Source organism: Oryzias latipes, chromosome 12 (genome assembly GCF_053564925.1).
Source record: "Oryzias latipes strain Hd-rR chromosome 12, Olatipes_Hd-rR_3.1".
Classification (NCBI taxonomy): Eukaryota; Metazoa; Chordata; class Actinopteri; order Beloniformes; family Adrianichthyidae; genus Oryzias; species Oryzias latipes.
The window spans coordinates 1494348-1514990 of record NC_136248.1 but is presented as its reverse complement, the minus strand read 5'-3'; the positions used below and the strand labels follow the sequence as shown (position 1 = coordinate 1514990).

Here is a 20643-nt window from a genome sequence, read left to right as displayed (position 1 = left end):
GCTGATTGGTCCAGATTCTAACCAATCAAATCGCCGTTGTTATCTAACATGGTGTCTGTTACCGAGGCTCTGAAACCGAACCAGTTCTTTTTACCATCAATGTTGTCTCTTTGGATGAAGATGTTTTCATTTTTCTAACATTTTAACAATATTACATACTTTCTTTCTTTTTTAGCATTGATTAATTTTTATTTGGTCAGATTTGTGCATTTATGGCCGAGGATCTCCTGAAACTGTAAAGTTTATCTACTGACATTATATCAACAGAGAGAGATATGTGAGATCTGTGAATCTTCCGGAGCAAAATATTAGTAAAAAGTTTGATTTTCTTTGAGATCTGTTTGTTAAAACAAAACAATAAAAGATTTAAAGCACATATTAATTTATGCTGCACAACTGTTTGGGCTTAGATGAACAGCAATATTAAGCTAAATAATGATGGGTCACCACAGTAGACTCAATGTATTTAGTAGAAGAAACTATGTTAATTTTCACAGTGTCTCATGTTTTAGAACTCATGAGCATTTGTCCAAAGTTAAAAAAAATTAGTCATAACAAATGCTATTATCTCTTAATATTTCAACATTTATTGATCAAAATAAAACAATAGTTCAGATACAAATCTTAATAACTGATACTTCCTGCTGAACCCAGTTGGAGCTCGGACATTTGTTTTCCTGCTGCAGACGTTTTAAACACGTTGGTCGCTACACTGACATAAATAAATACAAAACTTGGTTGGATTTCAGCTGCTTTGCTGCTCCTTCTGGGTTTCACTCTGAGAGAAACGGGCCAGAATGGTTGAAAACGGCAGAGTCCCGATAGAACAGAACCGAAACAAAGTCCATGTCTACCTCCAAGCAACATCAATATGAGACAGAGACACCGGATTGGTTAGAATCTGGACAAATCAGCAGCTGTTTGATGGCAGCTTTGTCAGCTAAACTGAAACTTAACTCTGCAAAATCAAAGATTGGACAAAAGCGAGATTTGACACAACGCACCTGAAAACATGTGTTTTGCAAACGCAAAAAAAGTTTTTGAAAGCACAAAAAAAAATTGAAAGCTAAATACAAAATAATTGAAAAGCAAATATTTAATATTTTCATTTGCAACTTAGAAAGTTTTGTTTGCAAGGTGGTGGCAGAAACATCACTCCATACCTCAGCAGAGTGTCTGTGTTTCTCCCATGAAAACAAACAAAAATCTAAACTTTTCCAAAGATGGATGTTCGGATAGTTCATATAAATGGGAAGCCTTTAGCCGATCACCGCTAGCCCCACAGAGAAAGTAGGCGTGTCTGTTAGCCTGGGAGCGGAGCTGGCAAAGCAGACTCTTCCAGAAAGGGGGCGGTTCCTCACTTTGTGATGTCACAATGTGAGGACCCACTCGTTTCTGTGGATTGGATTGGATTTTAGAGGAATACTCAGAAAAGTATGAATGGATCAAAAAGCACGTTGGGGATGTTTTTTAGTGAGGAATGAACATTAGAAAACACTGAAAAGCTCCAAAAGCTGGTTTTGTGTGATATAGGCCCTTTAAGTCTCTTGTTTAAGTTTATTCATTAAAAGTTTGAGTTTCTGTCACCAAGGATTGCATATTGGGTCCTACACCTCCAGTTCCTGACAAAATAATGGTTTGTGTGTAGTAGTCACTCAAGGCAATAAGAAGGAAAAGCAAATACAGTTTTGTTTTTTGTTGTTGTTTAAAAGGTTAAAAATACCAAATGAAACTGGGCAAGTTTAACCCACATCATGACATTCCTGATCCGTCTGCACAGAGGGCTTCTTCTGCCAATGCACATCGCTCACAGCTGAGGGAAATGATGACTTCTTTGTGATTTACATCAGTTAAAACTGCAGAAGCCTGGATCAACAAAGCGTAAAGCATGCAGTGAACTGATAACACCAGAAAAGCAAAAGCACACGGTTCTCAGAAACCAAGATAACCCATAAAGAAGGGACTAAAGCTTTCCAAAGCAGGCGTGATCATAACACAGAGATAACAGGACAGGGATAAAGTGGAACAAGACCTAAAGTGAGTCACAGCAGATTTACACAGAGGAACAGACAGGGTTGGACTCTGGCAGGCATTAATCAAACTTCCCCTTAAACATAGACACGCGTTACTTTTTTGAACTTTCCACTAGTTCAAGGGTGAAAAGACTCTAGGGATGACCTCGGTAAATGGCATAAATCTGGGGAAAAGGCTTTAAGTCCCTTTACCTAAATCCTGGTTCACATGAATCAAAGCTGAACTGAGGAAAGCTACAAAAAGCCCAGATAAACAAAAGTGAGACAAAAAACAGAACAAAGGCTACATCTACTATCACCCAATAGCCAAAAGCTGTGGAGAAAGATTTGGCTTCTACAAGGGGCACAATAGTTTGTTCTGGTGCGCCAGTCCCAAGTCCATGTAAGTCAGAGATTTGTCAGAAAGGCCATCTAATATAAATTTAATGCAATCAAGCGAATCACCAGATTGGTGGTTTCCTAGGTGAGGAACCACCTAAAAAAAACAGCAATACAGTAACTAGGATGGATGGGATTGGGAATGAATCTGAGCTGAGCAGCTCACGTTAGAAGCTTTGCAGATAAATGCTGACACCTTGAGAGGAGGAACAGTGATGATGTTGGGAACAGGGGGTGGGACCTACCAATGACGAAGACCAGTGAGGAGGTCCATGGATGCAGGAAAGGAGGACATGAGGGTGGTAGGAGTTTGCAGAGGAGAGGATTAGATGGAGGCGGATGCTGTGGCGCCCTCTAAAGGGAGCCGTTGAAAGACAGAGAAAGAGGTTTTCCACTGAGTGGAGGGGCAATGAATCAGGAAATAATGTGAAGGATTGAAAGACAAGGATCGGACTTGTCATCTGACTCTGACAAATAACTCATTCTCACTCTAAACCTTTTATTATAAGTCAAAATATATTTTTAATGATCCCAATAATGAGCTGATGGGATTTATCGTTCCTCATAAATCTCCTTCATAAAGCAATTATACAGATGCTGCCTTGCACAAAAATGCCAATTTAAATGAGCCTGAATGGCAGAAACTCACAAATAGATAGCTCACAGCTGCTAAATGACTGATAACGGCAAAGCACGGCTTCTAAAGCTCATCCAAAGACAAAGGAAAAAAGGAAAACATGCCGGGCAGAGCTATTTGAGGACTGACGTCGGAAACACCGCTGGGACTGATGGGGGATTTCTACCTGAACCGTCTCTGGACTTTTAACTCCAAATTTATTGCCCTGAAAAATCAGTAGAACTTGTCTTTCACAGCCATTTAGAATACATTGTGCTTGTTGTCTTTAATTACAAGTTAGAGAGACTCTGGAATTTTAGGAAACAGAAAAGTATTTCCTTTTACGATGACATCAGGGTGCGTTAAAGTCCAGACATGTTTCAATGCTCTTTTTACAACAGATTTACGAGTTACAACCAACTCTGAGCTAACGTATTTGTTTAATCAGCTGTTCTATGAATTATCTATTCTGAATAGTCAGTTTGGTTGAATATACTGAGGGAACCTATTGTTGGTGAACTATTGATGATGCTGGATACTCCTTTTACATGAATTCACCCTGGAATAGTTACAATATTTTTACCTGTTTGCACAGCTCAATGTAGAGTAGAGTAGGGGTGGGCTACACTAAGAATTCAGCCATCAATCTGGTACCAAATAATTACAGAGCAAGGATCACTGACATCAATACAAATACCTATACTTGGTATCTGGACCGCTTTCCAGCTGCATGTGAGCCTTCACCTGTGCTCTCTGGTACAGACATCTTCTCAGAATATTAGATATTGCCCAGTAATAAACAGACTGCAGACACTTTGTCACCTCTCCGGTAGCCATGAAGCCTGACACCCATGAAAAAGGCGTGGCAGGAGGCTCCGCCTTTGTTTATGCAGACACGTAACGTTACGCTGCACAAAATAGTTCCCAAACAAAACATGTAGTGATATTCATGGAAATCTAGCTGTGTGTTCATGTTTGGTGTTACAGAGTGAAGGAGAACAGTAATAAACCCCCCCAACACAAAATCCTCTGGTGGGCGGCCGTGTCGTGCACTCAAGAACGCACACAGCTTGTAACGGAAATGAATACAATGGAAATGAATAATTAGAACGCAGTAAATTTGTCGTATTTCCTCGCAAGACGGAAACTTCTATTGCAGCGTAGAGGGAGTGAAGGAGAACAGTAATAAAAGGTTTCCCCCAGAAACCCTTGAAGTCTGAACACAGGACGAGCAGAAAAAGTAAATCATCAGCAAAGATGAATGTGTTTACTGTGTTTATTATTGTGCCGATCACAAACCATATGCACAACTTTAAAAAAAAAAAATACGTGCGGTGATGAGGTGATGCGGTTATCGTCACACCCCCATCCCTCCATCTGCTATACCGTGCTGGACGTCAGAAGATTCATAACCTCGTGTTGTAACAGTAGCATCTGTCCAACAAAGAGCCTTCAGCTCTCATCTGTTTGCTCAGCTGTTGGAACAAATACAAAAATCGGAAACAGTTGAATTGCAAAATGGTGTTTTTTCCACATTTCTAGAATTCTGAAGAAGCAGATGTGTAATGCAAACACACCTAGTGCCTTTATCCTCCAGGACATTTCATAAACCCCCCTGCTCCCCTTTTTCCTCTGCATCTGTCCTCGTCTCAGTTCCGTAAAAACTCGCAGCATCCAGATTTTGGGGAATCTTCTTCTAATAATTCTCTGATTCCAAGCTTACCAGGAGTCAGAATCCAGACTTGGAGGGCCAGTGTCCAACACGTTTTCCCACCGCCATTAAAGCTCCTTATTGGCTGAACACACCTGATTAGGGATGGGTATCGTTAAGGTTTTAACGGTACTACTACTCTTATCGATACTGCTTATTGATCCGGTATTTTAACGGTTCTCTTATCGATACTTTTTGAGGACGAATAATAAAAAAATAACAAATGAAGAATATAAAGTATTTTATTTCCTCATTATGCATCAAAACTGTTTTTTTAACAAAAAAATTTACTTTATACATGAGAATGTTCCAGACAGGATATTCATTTAATTCATTCATTCATTCATCTTCTTAACCGTTTATTCCCTTTTGGGGTCACGGGGTTGCCGGAGCCTATCCCAGGCCACTTGGGCGTAGGCAAGGGATGCCCTGGACTGGTCGCCAATCTGTTGCAGGGTGGAATATCCTCAATCACACATCCATTCATTCTCACACTCACACCTATGGACAATTTAGAGTTGCCAATCAACCTATGTAGCATGTTTTTGGACGGTGGGAGGAAGCCGGAGAAAACCCACGCATGCACGGGGAGAACATGCAAACTCCACACAGAAAGGACCCACATTGATGTTGTGGTTTTTTTTCCATGTCCCCCAGCCAGGTCTTGAAGCGGGGGCCTTCTTGCTGTGAGGCAAGAGCGCTAACCACTGCGCCACCGTGCAGCCCATATATTCATTTAATTATTTAATAACCTTGAATAGACTTTTCTGTCTGTCAAACACCAGAGTTAGGATTGAGTGAGATGATGAAAACAAATTCACTTTGATGCAGACTCCTTTCTATTTATTTATTTTTGTTTAAATCCAGTAAACCCAATAAATTATATCAATTTTACGGATGACAACTATCATTAGTCATTCATTATTATTAAGTATTAGGAAGCAGCTGATAGTTTGTCACGGGTCTGGAATCATAAGCGGTGAATCTAAGCCCCGCCTCTCTACCTGTTTGTTTTGTGTAGAACACACCGCCCCAGCGTGTTCTACACAAACAGCGCAACAAACGTTCATCGTAGCAGCAAGGTGACAGGATGGTAGGGGCTACTTGATGCGAACTTCATTAATTTTACGCAGAAACGGGTGTTCTTAGTCTAGGGCGCTCACGTGTCCCCTACGAGATCGCCACTGACTGTGTGTGCTGTCTTGTCTTGTGTGTGTGCGCGCGCGGCGCGTGCTGTCTGAACAACAGCCCCGCCCCCCGTGCACACAAATAGACAGACAGAGCTCTCAGCTTCAACGAGAATACCGAAATTAATATCATCATTACTTAACGGAAAATTGACTGACTTGGTGAGTTAAATATGGCAGAAAACGCTTGTAGGACACAAAAAAAAGAAAAAGTAACTTCTCCAGTACTGATAGCAGAACCGTTCAGGTCAGATCTTAACGATACTGCGGTCTTAAAGAATGTGGCCCTTGGGCTGGTTCAATACCGGGGCACGGTACCCATCCCTACACCTGATCCAGGTAATCAGCAGCAGATAGGGAGGCCTGAAGATTCACGGTCTTGTTCTACAGTCAGAATCTCAATTCAAAGCAAAGATTTAAGTCTAACTGTTAACAGAACTTCCATGCAGGAGTCCATTCATCCTTTAGAATCCTGTTATTTCAATATTTAGGCTTGTGATGAAAATTTTCATCCTAAGAGTCATCAAAGGAGTTATTTCATTTAAGATTTCTTTATTAAAACCGTAAAGATGACGGACACATGGCCCCCCTGCTTTTTCTCTAAAAGAAATGAAAAAGCAAATTTATATTTCAATGAAGAGTAAAAAAGAGATGAACATCATGAAATAAAATTGTTAAGTTTAAAAAGAGCGAAACGTTTCTAAACTCAGGCTTAAGTCAGCGACACTTTTAGCCTCCTGACCAAAAAACAACAACCTCGCTCACTTTTCACATTGATGGGGGTTATTATCTGCTGCTGATTAGACCAATGACCCAAACAGACTTGCAGACTGATAATCAACATCCCAGCAGACGGAGGGGGGCAGCAGTGAGATTTGAGGACAGCTTCTCTCTTTCTTTGTCTTCTAATAACTCTACAGAACTAACATCAGGTTTGTTCACATGCTGACATGTCCAGACTGGAGACGGTTAAGTCTGATGTTTGGAAAGGCTCAGGGATGTCAGGCTTTGAAATTGGACCTTTTTGGCCTTATGACCATCTTAAATAGAGCGGGATTAAATCTGGAGCCTTCTTCCAAAGGTGGTTTTACTGACAGGTCACACAGGAAGAGAAGGGAACCCTTGTGAGTGTCAGAGTCATCTGCAAGACCAAATACTTTACCACTTTAAATAGTTTCTTATTATTGATATACTGTCTTTAAAGTAGGGCTGTCTCCTTTACGTCTAATTCCTTTGACATTACTTTAGTGATACATCAGTTACCACAAAAACAAGGTTCACCCAGACACAATTCTTTGTTTTTCTTCAGTAGGATTTCATGTTTAAGATGATAAAATCTATAAACCTGGACTTTATTATTTAGTCTGGGTGGTCATAATGGTGGGTTGATGAAATCGTCTTAAAACATTTTAATTTGGAAAGGTCTTAGCCCAGATCCAGCTGTAAGGGCAGCAGTTTTGGCTGCAGGTGAAAAGCTGGCAAACCTGCACAGATGAATCAAACTACAACCAAGTCGGGGGTAAGTAAGGGGGAGGTGGGTGAGACGCAGGCGGGTCTTAAAGATTTGATTTTTTTTTCATTCCCTCTCCCTAATCCCAAGCGTTGTTCTGGTGCTGTTCTGTTCAGGTTCTGCTCCAGGTGTGCTCCTTATGTGCAGCCTGACTGCCTGACTCCTCCGTGGGACCGGTCCACCCAAAAACCCTGCAGCACCCATCCGTGTCAACCCCCTGCAGGGTGCATGTGGCTAAGGCTTGAACTACTTTTTTTCACAAAAATGCACTTTAATGGGTGAAATTTGCAAAAGAGACAGCTGGAAAACCAGCATGGAAGTACCTGTCATCTACTAAGGTGCAGCAAACCCCAAAGTTCCAAACACAAATAAAACCGAGGATTTTTTTATGAAACTCTGCCTTTAAAAACAAAAACAAACATGCAAGATGTTTTTAACGACTGCTGATAAAATAAGATTGAACTTAGCATCTTACTGACAAGAAGGCATTACAAGTAAAAACACAATTTCTAGCATGGTGAGAAGGTGAAAATAAATAGAAGCTTCATTAAAGTCCCGCTGCAATCATCTCTGATCTGTTTTCAAAGCAACCACAGTGGTCTTATCATTATGATGATGCAGTTTTTAGGTCAAATCAAAAACCTGCGTCGTTTTCTAGAACATAGTTTCTACAGAGCAGCTGGAGTTCTTTGGAAAATCCCCTCTAAGTTGTAGGCAGGCGTGTTTCCCATCATCCCTTTGTTTACACTCTCCCACTGGCTTACGGCCCCTCACAACCCCAAGCAATGTCAGAGTGAGCAACATCCGATCCGTCCATCCGTCCAGTTCTGATCCAGATTCCAGCTCAGACCAGGAAAACAAAGACGGTCATTGATCTGTTGGTCTGCAGGTGGATGATCAGAAAGGGGCGGAGCTTAGAGCTTGTGGCTCGCTGTACTAACTTCCACATCACACCTACAAGTTTAGTCAAAGAGCAGTTTTTCATCTGCTCCTGTTTCGCAACAATTTGCATAAAGAAAAGCCATTTCAATCTTAATTTTCTTTATCCATGTCCTCCATCAAGAGAAAAATGCTACAAGAACATGTTAGAAACAGCAAGAACAGGATTTTCATGGGGGTGGGTCTGTGAGTTTAGGGTTCTCCTATAATCAGCTTTGAACCTGAAGTTTGCTGAATGTCTCCTCTCACTTCAGCTGTCAGGTAGCGTTTCTTCTGCCCAGAATCTTCCTCTCTCTCTCAGGACTTTGGCGTCTTAATTGAATCCTCGTCAGCAGACACAGGTGTTAATTGCATTTTGAAGCCTCTACTGTTCATTAGCTTTTTGCCTTGTGAGGTGGCGTGTGTCAGAGGAAGTTCATATTTTTACGTCAGACTTGAACATGGACTTGTTTGTTTGAGTTAATTGGGATCGTGTTTAATCAGGGAAGCTACACAGCAGCTAAAGCAGTCAGGCAGACTGACGGCCATACTCTGAAAACTCCAACATGAGCGACTGCCCCATGACCATTCCTCCTAATCGCTAGGTTACCAGATGTCGAGGGGGTTTTGGCTTAATTCAAGCTTAAAGCAGTTCTTTGTATCAAGACAGACCTCAGTTTACCAAGAAGTCCTCAGAAGTTGTGAAGACTCGCTGCTGTCTCTGGTCGGCTGCTGGTTCACTCCATGTTTCTGTCAGACTTTGTGTTCCGCTGACTCAGCTTTGAACAGGAAGCAGTGGATGACAGCGACACTTTACCCTCAGAGTTTGTCCTTATTATCATCTTCCATAAAAAAATATTGATCTTAAGTCATGCTCCATTATCTAGATTACATTAGGGTTTTTTTTTGAAAGTATTAAGAGCAGTAAAGTGAAACTGAGGATTTACAGCAGAATCCTTTTTCCCTAGTTTAAATATTTACCAGATTTCTGCTATAACTGACAAAGACAAGTTCAATTTCTTTTTAGAGCATTTCTCAATAAATCCACTATAAGGGAACCTTTTTCTCTTTTCTGCAGCTTTTTATTCCTTCTTTGATTGAATCATAGATTTTAGACCTTTTGGCCATTTAATTGTGACTAATCATCCTAAGTTTGATTTATCTGTATATAGATGAATATGTCTGCTTTTTTAAGTCTAGTTTTAGTTTTGATTACTTGAAATAAACCAGAAAGCAATCAGGAGCAATCAGCATTGCCGGGGCTCCCGAGGTCTCCCCATATGGAAAAACAGGCCTAAGGGCCCTCCACACAGCAGCCAGCTAGAAACAGGGCCAGGGGGCCCGCCGCAGGAGTCCCTGGCCCTCAGAGAGCAGAAAGGCCAAGGCACAAAGGCACAAAGAGTGCAAGCACAATCGCAGACAGACAAATCTCACTGCAGTGGCAAAAGTCCAGTCCAAAGCCCCACCCACCCAGAACCCCAAGTCAAGGGGTTTGGCACAGCAGAGGAGTCCCTAACCCCAAAGACCAACCCGGGTCACCCCGGAGTACGCTGGGCGGTGGGACAGGCAACTCCAGGCCTCGAGGGCTGCATTCCTGCTCTGGCATGTTCTAATTGGCTGGACACACCTGAACCAGGTAATCAATAATGATTGGATATGTGGAGATCACACGGATACACCGGTCCTCCAGGTCTGGCGTTGTCCATCCCTGGATCATAGATCTTTGTTGCTTCATTAGAAGGTCCATGACAGGATAACGCAGTTTATGACAATATCTTCTGTCAAAAGCCCCTTATGGAACAAACCAATGTTGAGGTAGATGGTAGATTTCATACCGCAAACATTTTATTTAGTTTATCATTTAAAAATTGCATTGCAAATTGCAGTTATGAACTAACTGCATCGTAGAATTTACTGCATCGTAGAATTTAAACAAAATTGCTGTATCGTCTTGAAATGAATATTTACAGACTTCTTCCATCTTTTACGCAGGACAATGTTTAGGACTGGAGACTGACAAATACTTGTTGGCTCCACTCTTTATACAGTACTTTTATACGTGAAGTATCAGCGTTCCTTACCTGCCACAGTGACTTTTGCAGTCCGGCTCACTATGCTCCCCAGACCGTCCAGAGTAGCAAGGCACTGGTATTCTCCCTCATCTGGCCTGTGGTGCCGCGAATGCACCACATTTCGCACCATCAGGGTGCCGTTGCTGAGTTGCTGTCGTCGCTCATCAACCACTGTGCTGAGCAACACTCCATCTTTACGCCATGTGATGCTGGGACGCCTTGTGACTGAATCTGCTTGAGCCTGACAGTCAAGTTGCAGCACACCCCCCCGCACTGTGACCGTGTCCCGAGGCTCCCGGGTGAAGGTGAAGTCTACAAAACCAAGATTTGATGAATACGAAGAGGAAGACGAGGCGATGTTCGACGCTGTAGACAGAGAAAAGACACCGAGAGTTAGACTCTGGAAGAGAAAGATGAGATTACATGACTATGGTACTCTGATCACTGAAACCAGGAGCAGCAAAACACAAAAAACACACAAGAAGCCCAGAGGAGTCAAAACTATGTTTCATCCATCCATCCATCCATTCATTCATAATCCATCCATCCATTATCTGTCATCCATCCATCCGTCCATCCATCCATCCATTATCCGTCTATTCATCCATCCATTCATCCATCCAAGCAGGAGTATCTGCATTATTTTACTTTGTCAATCCAAAATCCCAAACATAATCACATTAAACGCTTAATTATTTAAGTTAAAAGATTTAAACCACAACTTCAATGGACTTTACAAGATTGCACACAGCAAAGACTGATCATGTAAACACAGGACACAATATTTTCAAGTTCTAAACAAAAAAATGCGTCTTAGCACTTTCTGAAATCTCTGCATCAACACAGTCATGTTCAGTCTTTTTTAATGTCCATCCATTTGAATCGGTTAATTCAAAAAGGGCCCAAGTTCAAGAGGTTTGTTTTTCCAGGAAATAATTTGAATTGGAGGCTACACCAAATGATTGATACTTTACTCAGATTTAGCTCCAGTTCATAGCTTACAAATGCTATAAGATGAAGCACCTCACTTTTATCATTTCAGAGGAGTAGCAAACTAAAGTCTCTGGACTTGGGCCCTTCTTGAATTAAACGGGGGCGCTGCCATATTGGATAACTAGTGCTGCCATCTATGGGACAAAGCTAAACACATGCAAGAGAGGCCCAAGTCCAGGAATTTTGCACTTAATGCATTTTAAATGTCTAGCATAGTCAATACATTACAACGGACTTGGGCCCCTTTTGAACTAACCGATTCAATTGTGACCATATTCCTAGATGGTTTTCTTGAGTCAGTATCATTGTGTTCATTCTTTTAATTCATGCGTTGACACATTTAAAATCCTCCTTAGTTTTTGTTGGAATTGACTCTCGAGGAAACAAAAACATGATTCACAGCGATTAACCTCCAACACGCAGTGCTTTCCTCTGCAGGATAGCTCATCGCTGCTTTTGAAGCCAGAGGCTCCAACACTATTCTTTGCTAAGCTGTAGAAAACCCTGACAAGGTGGTGTCAGTTTTTCTCATCTTTGAAGTGTTTCTGTCTTTTATCAGCTGTTTTTTGTCAAAGATGTTCAGCAAACATCTTTTCCTAAAAAGCCTAAAAGCAGGTGAAAAGGAAACAAGTTTAGCTTCACAGGCAGCAGTTTTTTGGTTTGGTTTTTCATCAGATGGATTCTTCCATTCTTTTACTTCCTTTAGCAGATCAACATTAGACAAAAACGTTTATTACAGCTTAGAAAATGTGGGTGTTTCACAAAGGTTAACACAAATGAACACACTTAAAAACACTGAAGCAGAAACACATAAAACCAGCAACTGAAAAAATCAACAAGGCCTTTTGAACTTCACAATATGACCACAGAGTTGATTCAAACACAAGTCAAGTGGATTTTAATGACTAAAGTACTAGAGAAAGAAATGACTATTAGTGATAAAGTCCATCATTATAAAACAGGGGGGCTACTGGGGCTATTTTTGAATGGTTCAGCTTTACATTGGTTTTTTAGCAGGTACTACAGGTTTCTGGGTTGTTAGAGGGTTGTAGAGAGGGGGGGCTGCATCTCCAGAGGAGCACAGGTGTGTCGTGCAGTTCCCTTGAGGCTCATACGACCTCCATGAAAGTGGAATGTACCATTACTGTGCGTGTGGTAAGTGTGAGTGTCATGGTGTACCAGGAAGGACAATGGAAGTTACATGCACTTATGACATACAGAGGATGCTGTCATACCACCACCTCACCGCAGAACTTCAGTCGTTAAAGAGGTGCTAGTACTGGCCTCTTTCTAAAATGCTGCACGTATGGGGGGGTTGAGGGGGTGCAGTACCCACAGGGCGCCCGTAGGATGTCCACACAAACTACATTCTGATTGTCTAAGATCCTCATTTCTAACAGTCAGGCTGCAAACAAGCAGCATGCACTGATGGGAACAGCACTGACAGGCTTCCTGCACCGTGGGTAGGGTTTGGGGGGGGTTCAATAAAATCCCCATGATACACCAGCGTCTCCCATACTTTATCTGTATTTACCCACACTTGTTGAGAGTTTACTATAACCTGTTGCCTTGCCCATAGGAAAAAAAGTTCGTGAACATTTTCACCGTCTGGGCTCACCTGGTCGTCTAAATAAACGTCGGGAAATCTAGAGATCGAGCACAGCCGGTGTAAACGTGATGCTCATCTCAGGATACAGCTGAAACAATGTGCACAATGCTAAGAGGATCAATCATTTGAATGAATTCATCAAAATCACTGCGGTTTGATTCCCAGGGGGCGTGATGAGCTTATCAGGTGTAGGCCTTTAGGCAAGACCCTCCACACTTCTGCCTAACCATGCAATCACATTAGGGCTTAAGTCTGGGTCCCCCTGTGCCGGTCCCCAGCCGGGATAAAATATAGCGTTGTGTCAGGAAGGGAATCCGGCGTTAAAACCTCTGCCAAACCCCCTGAGCGAATCAGTGAAAGCTGATTGCTGTGGCAACAACAACCAAATCATAGTGGTTGTGTTTGGATGATGACAAAACAAGATTTCTTCATATTTAACATGATTCAAACTAGAAAATCTTAACGGGGCAAACAGCCTATCTATCCATGACGATCTACATGTCCTCATATATATGTGAGCAGTTTATGAAAACATGATACATCATGTAGTAAATCATGGGTACAGCCTTCTGTCCAACACTTCTCTCAGTCTCACTGGTTTCCCTCTTTCTGCTTTGCCTTCAGTTCTTCTCTCCCTTTCCTCATTTCTTCTGCTCTCTCTCTTTTCCTTCATGGTTTCCTTCTTATTGATTCCCCTTCACAAGTCCTCCCCCTCTCTATCTATCAGTAAATCACTATCCTGACAGCTCTATCTGTATTCACTTCCACTGGTCTCGCGCGCACACAAACACACACCAGCACGAGTACACACTTCCACAGCGTGCCCTTGTCCGCTTTGTCCTGCAGTTCGATGCTATCGCTCTCTGGTGCCCCCCCCCCCCCCCTCCACTCTCCTCAGCCACCTTTTTTCATTTGTCACCAGTTCCATGATGCTGGTCTTATCCTCCTCATCACAGGATAAAAATGCAAGTTTTAATTAAACATAGTACAATAAAGTTAAAAGAAAGATTCATTTGGGGAAAAAAATCATCATTTAATACTTCTATCAATTCAGAGAATTGATTCAGAGACTATAGTAGGCCTGCACAGTAAATCGAACATTCATCGTTATCACAATATCAAGCTGTGCAATACACATGTCGCAAAAGACGGCAAAAATCGCAATAAACGGTTCCCCTAAATGAGCTAAAACAATCTTATGGCAGCTCGAAGTAATAAATAAATCCATTTATACATTTGACCAATCGGATGGACGCCTTCACGATGTTGACCAATCGGATGGACGCCTTCACGATGTTGACCAATCGGATGGACGCCTTCACGATGTTGACCAATCGGATGGACGCCTTCACGATGTTGACCAATCGGATGGACGCCTTCACGATGTTGACCAATCGGATGGACGCCTTCACATTGTTGACCAATCGGATGGACGCCTTCACGATGTTGACCAATCGGATGGACGCCTTCACATTGTTGACCAATCGGATGGACGCCTTCACGATGTTGACCAATCGGATGGACGCCTTCACGATGTTGACCAATCGGATGGACGCCTTCACATTGTTGACCAATCGGATGGAGCTCTTTCATGTTTGATGTTAGCCTCCTACGTAGACGAGGGTTAACTCTAATTTGAATTAAACTGTTGTAGTGAAATGAAAATTGTACTTTTGGTTGTTTTGCTATTTGTTCATGTTTCGCAAGATATATCGTCATCACAATATTGATCACTAATATCGAACATCGCGAGTTTTCCTCATATCGTGCAGCCCTAGACTACGGTAAATGATTTCTTTCTGCTGATGGTTTGTTGTCAGAACGTCACATCTGTAAAAATAAGGATCAAGAACATCTACATTGGGATGCTAAAGACGCTGTAACACTGGTGATGCAACAGCAAAAAAAAAGCTAAAGATAATACAGAAAATGCAGCGAGACAGCATGGCAAAGAGAGCTGGTGTGTGGGGGGGGGGGGGGGGTATTTTCAAAAATAATAGGAGCAGCTGTTTGACAAGAGCAGTCAGAACAGGTTTGTTCTGGCTTCTACGTACTAGAAGCAGAGCCGTCCAGTAGAGACAGGTACTGCAGGAGCTCTGTCAGACAGCTTCATTACCGAGCTAGAAATGTAGGACGTTACGGAGCCATCTGGGAGTCTAAATGATAAGTAAGAGGTGGTGACAGCGCAGTGGACAATAGCCAAGACCATCTGAACACAGACACTTTAACAATGGCTGACATCATGAGTTACTGTCAGTAGAAAAAAAGACTGCATTAAGGTTCTGGACGGGATCCAAACACTGGACTTCGGCCCCGGCAGCTGCTGCCTGCCGGAGGGGAATCACAGCGACTGAAACAGGAACAACTGGAAAAGAAAAGATTTGAAATCATGTCCTGATAAATAAAATTTTTTATGTTATAAGATAGATTATGAAGAGATACATACGATGAAAAATGGTGAAAACATGTGTGATCAAGCCGGAGCTGCTTTGTTAAAGGCCTCAGAAAACATGTAACTTTGTGTAACTGACAGACTGCAGGTAGTGTGACCGGATGTGCTGCAGTAAACCTTCTGTCCTCTGCAGGAATACTGACTGCAGATGTTTGTCTCAGTATAGGATGGACATTTCATGGCGTGTCGAATGTCGAATTCATCGGTTTGGGCAGCTCCATCAGAACCTGGAGAAGTCCTTCGTTTTTCCAGATTGTTCCCAAAAGAAAAACCTCCAACATCCAACTTTATTACATTTTTGAGGAAGTATTCTGCTGACATAAAAGATTATTTTCCACAAGAAGCTTTTCTCCTGACTGCTGCATAAATGAAAAACAAAGGAAGTGATAACTCTGTGTTATGGTGACTTTATAATCCATCTTTTTAACGGCTGATATTTATGCATACTGTCACATTTTAGAAAAGAAGTGGGAAACTTTCAACAGCGTAGGATAAGCAGAGTTCTGCATTACATAAAAGTGAGAGATCTTCCTGTTATCCAAATGCATTTAAAAAAAAGAGAACTGGACCTCAGACCAACCAGTTTCCAAACATCTGCCGAGCCCAGCAGGCGACCGACACCCCTCCTTTGGTTTGCATTTGTTGCTGTTTCACTTCACAAGTATTTTTCTGCCAGAGTTTAGAGTAGATGTTGAAAAGACACAACTTCAGTGAAAGTTTCATTTGCAGATGTAAAAACGGAAATCCATATTTATGACGGAGTTTTAGGGCCACCCAAAAAAAAACAAGAAAAAACAAAAATTACAAGATTTTAAGTCATAAATTTAGGAGAAAAAATCTCGTAAATTACTAGTTATGATTTTATTTCTCGTAAATCTATGACTTAAAAGACATAATTTAAAAAGAAAAAAGTTTTTTTGTAAACTGGCCCTGAAACTCTGTTGTACATATTCACAATTATGAGCATTCTTTTTTTTTTTTTAACTAGAATGATTCATGACACGCACGGTCCAAAACCCAGTGAGCTGATTATGGCTCTTGTTGGTAGATCAAAGTACATTACATTACAGTACATTTGCAGCTCCACCAGCTCATAGTGGTGAAGTCCGCTACGTCTCGTGAACCAGTGTTTCGTTTTGGAAGTTGAAAGTTTGGTGTGTAATGAGCACACAACAGTCCATTTGTTCCACACAGCTTATGCAGAACAACCACCAAAGATAAACTCATAACTCAGTCAATCTGAAAATACTTTATTCCAGAGGAGGAACACAAATGTTTCTTGAAAAAGGAGAGCTTCTTATCCACAAAAGACCTTCTGACACTGAGAAGAACTTTTTGTTTCAGAGAAAAAAAAACAAAGGAACGACATATTGCAAATGGTTACCATAAAGTGTTCTGTAAAAGTCTCCTACATTTAGCTTTAACTGTACCTGTAAAGAAGGTGATATGTCCATGATGTGAACGAGGCATAGCAGAAAAACTGGGATCTGGTTTGGACTCTTCTACCAGATGGTTGGACCGTCGTTTCATTTGACCTTCAAGTACAGTTTGACTCCATCATTAAAATAATATAATAAAATAAGGCCACACCCCTATTCACCGGCATGATACGGATATGAGGCGATCACTTAACGGGCTGCAACACAATTCAGGAAAGTGACCACACGCCCAAAGGCGTCTGCCAACGGCTCAATCCCAGGACAAAATCCAGACTAAAAACTGCTCTGAAGATAAACCATAGAAGGACTGAGAAACCCCAGAATGACCTCTACGACTATTGTTTTTACTGACACACAAGCAGAAAGACTTTCTGGAAGGTAAACAAAGCTAAAGTGTCCGCACCGTCCGCTAATGGATGAGGGTTGAGAAACAAAGGCATCTGAAGAGGGATGAGTCCAGCGATAGAGGTCTAGCAGGCGTTGGCATGGATGGCCTGGTGTGAGTGAGTCCTGAATGTTTTGTCTTCTATTACTTTAGAAATATTGTTCCTTTTCCTTTCATTTAATTTTTCTTCCTGCCTTTTCCAAGTGGCCAATTGCCTGAGCTGCATCGTCTTTGTAATTGTCCTCAGTAAAAGTGCCTCTGGCAGCTCTGTTGTGCTTTGCCAGATTCCTCCTGCCGTCTCCTCTCTGGTTGCTCGCCGTCCCTGTGCTGCGTCTTTTGGACTACCTGTTTGGCAGAGCTTTTGTCTTTTGTTGAACTGAGGTTTTTTCTGTGCCTCATCCATCTGCTTCCCAGCCTTGAGTCCTGTTTGCATCTTGTTCCAGACCCTCATTTATAACAGACTGAGCCAAAAAGAACAGTCACTATTAATTGTAGATGTGGAGGATGATGCATGTGGAGAGAGAACTCCAGTTTATTGTGTCCGTTTAAAGTGTTTGTTTGTGTTGCTGTGCATTCTCCAGCCGCTTCTGCTGGGAATACTTTGCATTTAAACTTTGATTTGTTCCAAGAAACAGGGAATAATTGAGTTCAGAAGACATAACCATCATTAAACCATGTGTCCATGAATGGAGATAGCAGTTTTATTCTTTAAGCAAAGTCAAACTAATGTATTTTCTGCAGACCAACAAAACCTGGACCTGGAATTTTTCTGGGACTCGACATTCAAAACCTAAAGTAAGTCAACTTTTCCTATCAGCTAGATGGAAAGTCTTGCTTCCTGCAGTGGGATAAAAGCACTATTTGTGTCACAAGTCTGGATGACTGTATTTTTGCTCTTGGTTTATGCAAAGAACGACAGTTCCTCTTGAAAACCGCTCTCGTTTATTTCTGCACAGATGTACGCCTGCTTACTTCGTGCAGATTTTGTTTTTGCATTAAGCAGGTATTAAAAACAGAGCAGCTGGAAACGCACAGTGGAAAACATGCAAGATGCCCCAAAAGACAAGGCAGAGAGATCTCCAAGAAGAGCCTTAAAGCCTCATTCTCTATTTTCTGCACACAGCTGCAAGACAGATTTCTCCAAATGGCATGAATCAGACTTAAGGTTATCTTGTGGAAGCTCAATATCCTAACAGTATTTATTTTATGCCATTCTAAATTTGTTTTGTTTTAAAAAGTTTTGCTTCTTTTAGAGTTGTGTCTCACTGAGTCGCAGCTTTTGGCTGCAAATGCAGAACAGTTTTAAAAATGTGATGTGTGCAGGTTTGTAATTACCTGCCAGTGGTGGGGAGGCTCAATCATCCTTAAGGTCTCATGTCACAGACATTTGAAAGACTTCTTTAACTTTACAGTAAAAATAAAGACAACGTTGCCTTGTGTGCTGAATCCATCGGGTCTTGTTCTCAACCTGGGCTAACATTTTGTCACTTTCATGCTAAACCAGATTGGTGGAGGGTTTTCGTAGTTGTGTTTTTACGTTTCACATTGTGTTACGTTTTTGTAAGACACAGCCGTCAGAGCGAGATTTATTATTTTCCAGGGAAAATGAATGCGTTTCTCAGTAGTATATTCATTCGGTTTATTCCCCAGAGAGCCGATCGGCAGAGCGCTTTTGCCCCAGCTGGACAGAAACCAACACACACACACACACACACACACACACACACACACATGCATGTCCGGGAGTTTAGAGTAGAACCATCATTACCAGGGCTCACCTGTCATAGACCCCATGTGTCTCACCGGACTAAAACTCCCATAATCTCTTTGACAGCCTCACAGCTGAGGTCAGAACACACACACATGCACACACATGCACACACACATGCACACACACACATGCACACACACATGCACACACACATGCACACACACATGCACACACACATGCACACACTCCAAACCACTGAAACACCAACAGTTCTCTGGAGAGAAAACGAATACAGGAAACGCTCTGCTAACGACTTTGATGAACTGTGTCAGAACACACTTGAACTAAATGTTTGCATTTTCTCCTCTTTTTGAAATGATCATCCCACCCTCTTGTTGGTCTGTTGACAAAACAATGATACACTTCATTTTGGGTTGGGAATGATCTCTGTAATTCATCCGTACATTGTTCTTGTTGCCATCTGGGTAGACATTGACGTCCCCTTGTCCTCAACACTACGCTTCTACAGAGCAGATTCTGTTCTAGTGTGCTCACTAGAATCACCACCACAGAAAATATTTACACCACACCTGTCTGGCAGATCTACTCATCACATCACTGAGGACAAATTATTTCCATTAATCTGAATCTGCTCCTGAGAACAGACACGATCAAACACACATGCTCATCACCTTCCCTGATATTAACACCAATTGATATTAATGAGCTGAGACCCACTCAGCCTCCTGTTTTAAGTGCTAATTACTTTCTGTGTGTGTGTGTGTCTGTGTGTGTGTGTCTGTGTGGGAGAGTGTGAATGCATGTGTGTTACAAAATTGTCAATTGCGCCTCCTTTTTTTGTATCTGTATGTAAATTAAATTAAAGGTAGTGTCTGAACACTGAACTCATTAAAAGGTCTTTTCCATAACAACTTCCATTTTTGTGTCAATGTTCTTCTGATTATTTTTGTTGTTTGTTTTGCAGAATGCATTGAGATGATGCTGTTAATGAATGGAAAACAAGCTATTTGTCATTTAAACCTAAATGTGTGTTTGTTTTTTCACACTCAACATGCTGAAGGTGAATTACGATCATCTTCTGATCTGTTGTCAAAGCGTTCCAGGTCGTCTTAAATTCTGATGATGCAGTTTTTAGCCAAAATCTTAAAACCTGTGTGGTTTTCTAGGACGTAGTTTCTGCAGAGCGGCAGGACTTCATCAGAAATTCATCAGAAGTCAGCGATAAATTCATCTTGTGGGCGGTACTGTTGCCATGGAGTATGTCTGCCTTCATTTCCCATCAATCCTTTGCTGACACTCTCTCCCACTAGCTTACAGCCCCTCACAACCTCAACACAAATGACAGCAACATCCGATCCATCCAACCGTCCAGTTCTGATCCAGATTCCAGCTCAGACCAGGAAAACAAAGACGTTCATGGATCTGTTGGTCTGCAGGTGGATGATCAGAAAGGGGCGGAGCTTAGAGACTTTGGCGCACCAAATGTAGCCCCTGCAGGCGTCCTGATTCACACCGATTTGAATACAAAAGTACTCAGAAGCACAGTTTGCAGCTTAATTTTCTTAATATGTATTTCCTCCTGGGATGCTACAAGAATATGTCAAACAC

At 41.8% G+C, this 20643-nt stretch overlaps 1 protein-coding gene across 4 annotated transcripts in view; it reads right to left on the bottom strand.

Moving 5' to 3' along the window:
- dcc (DCC netrin 1 receptor) overlaps nucleotides 1-20643 on the bottom strand; it is a 277076-nt gene that overhangs the window by 190883 nt on the left and 65550 nt on the right. For all 4 annotated transcript variants that reach the window (XM_078955556.1, XM_078955557.1, XM_011482137.4 and 1 more), the window contains exon 2: nucleotides 10435-10791. In XM_078955556.1, coding sequence (XP_078811682.1) covers nucleotides 10435-10791 — 357 coding nt within the window. The remainder of the gene's footprint in view (nucleotides 1-10434; nucleotides 10792-20643) is intronic.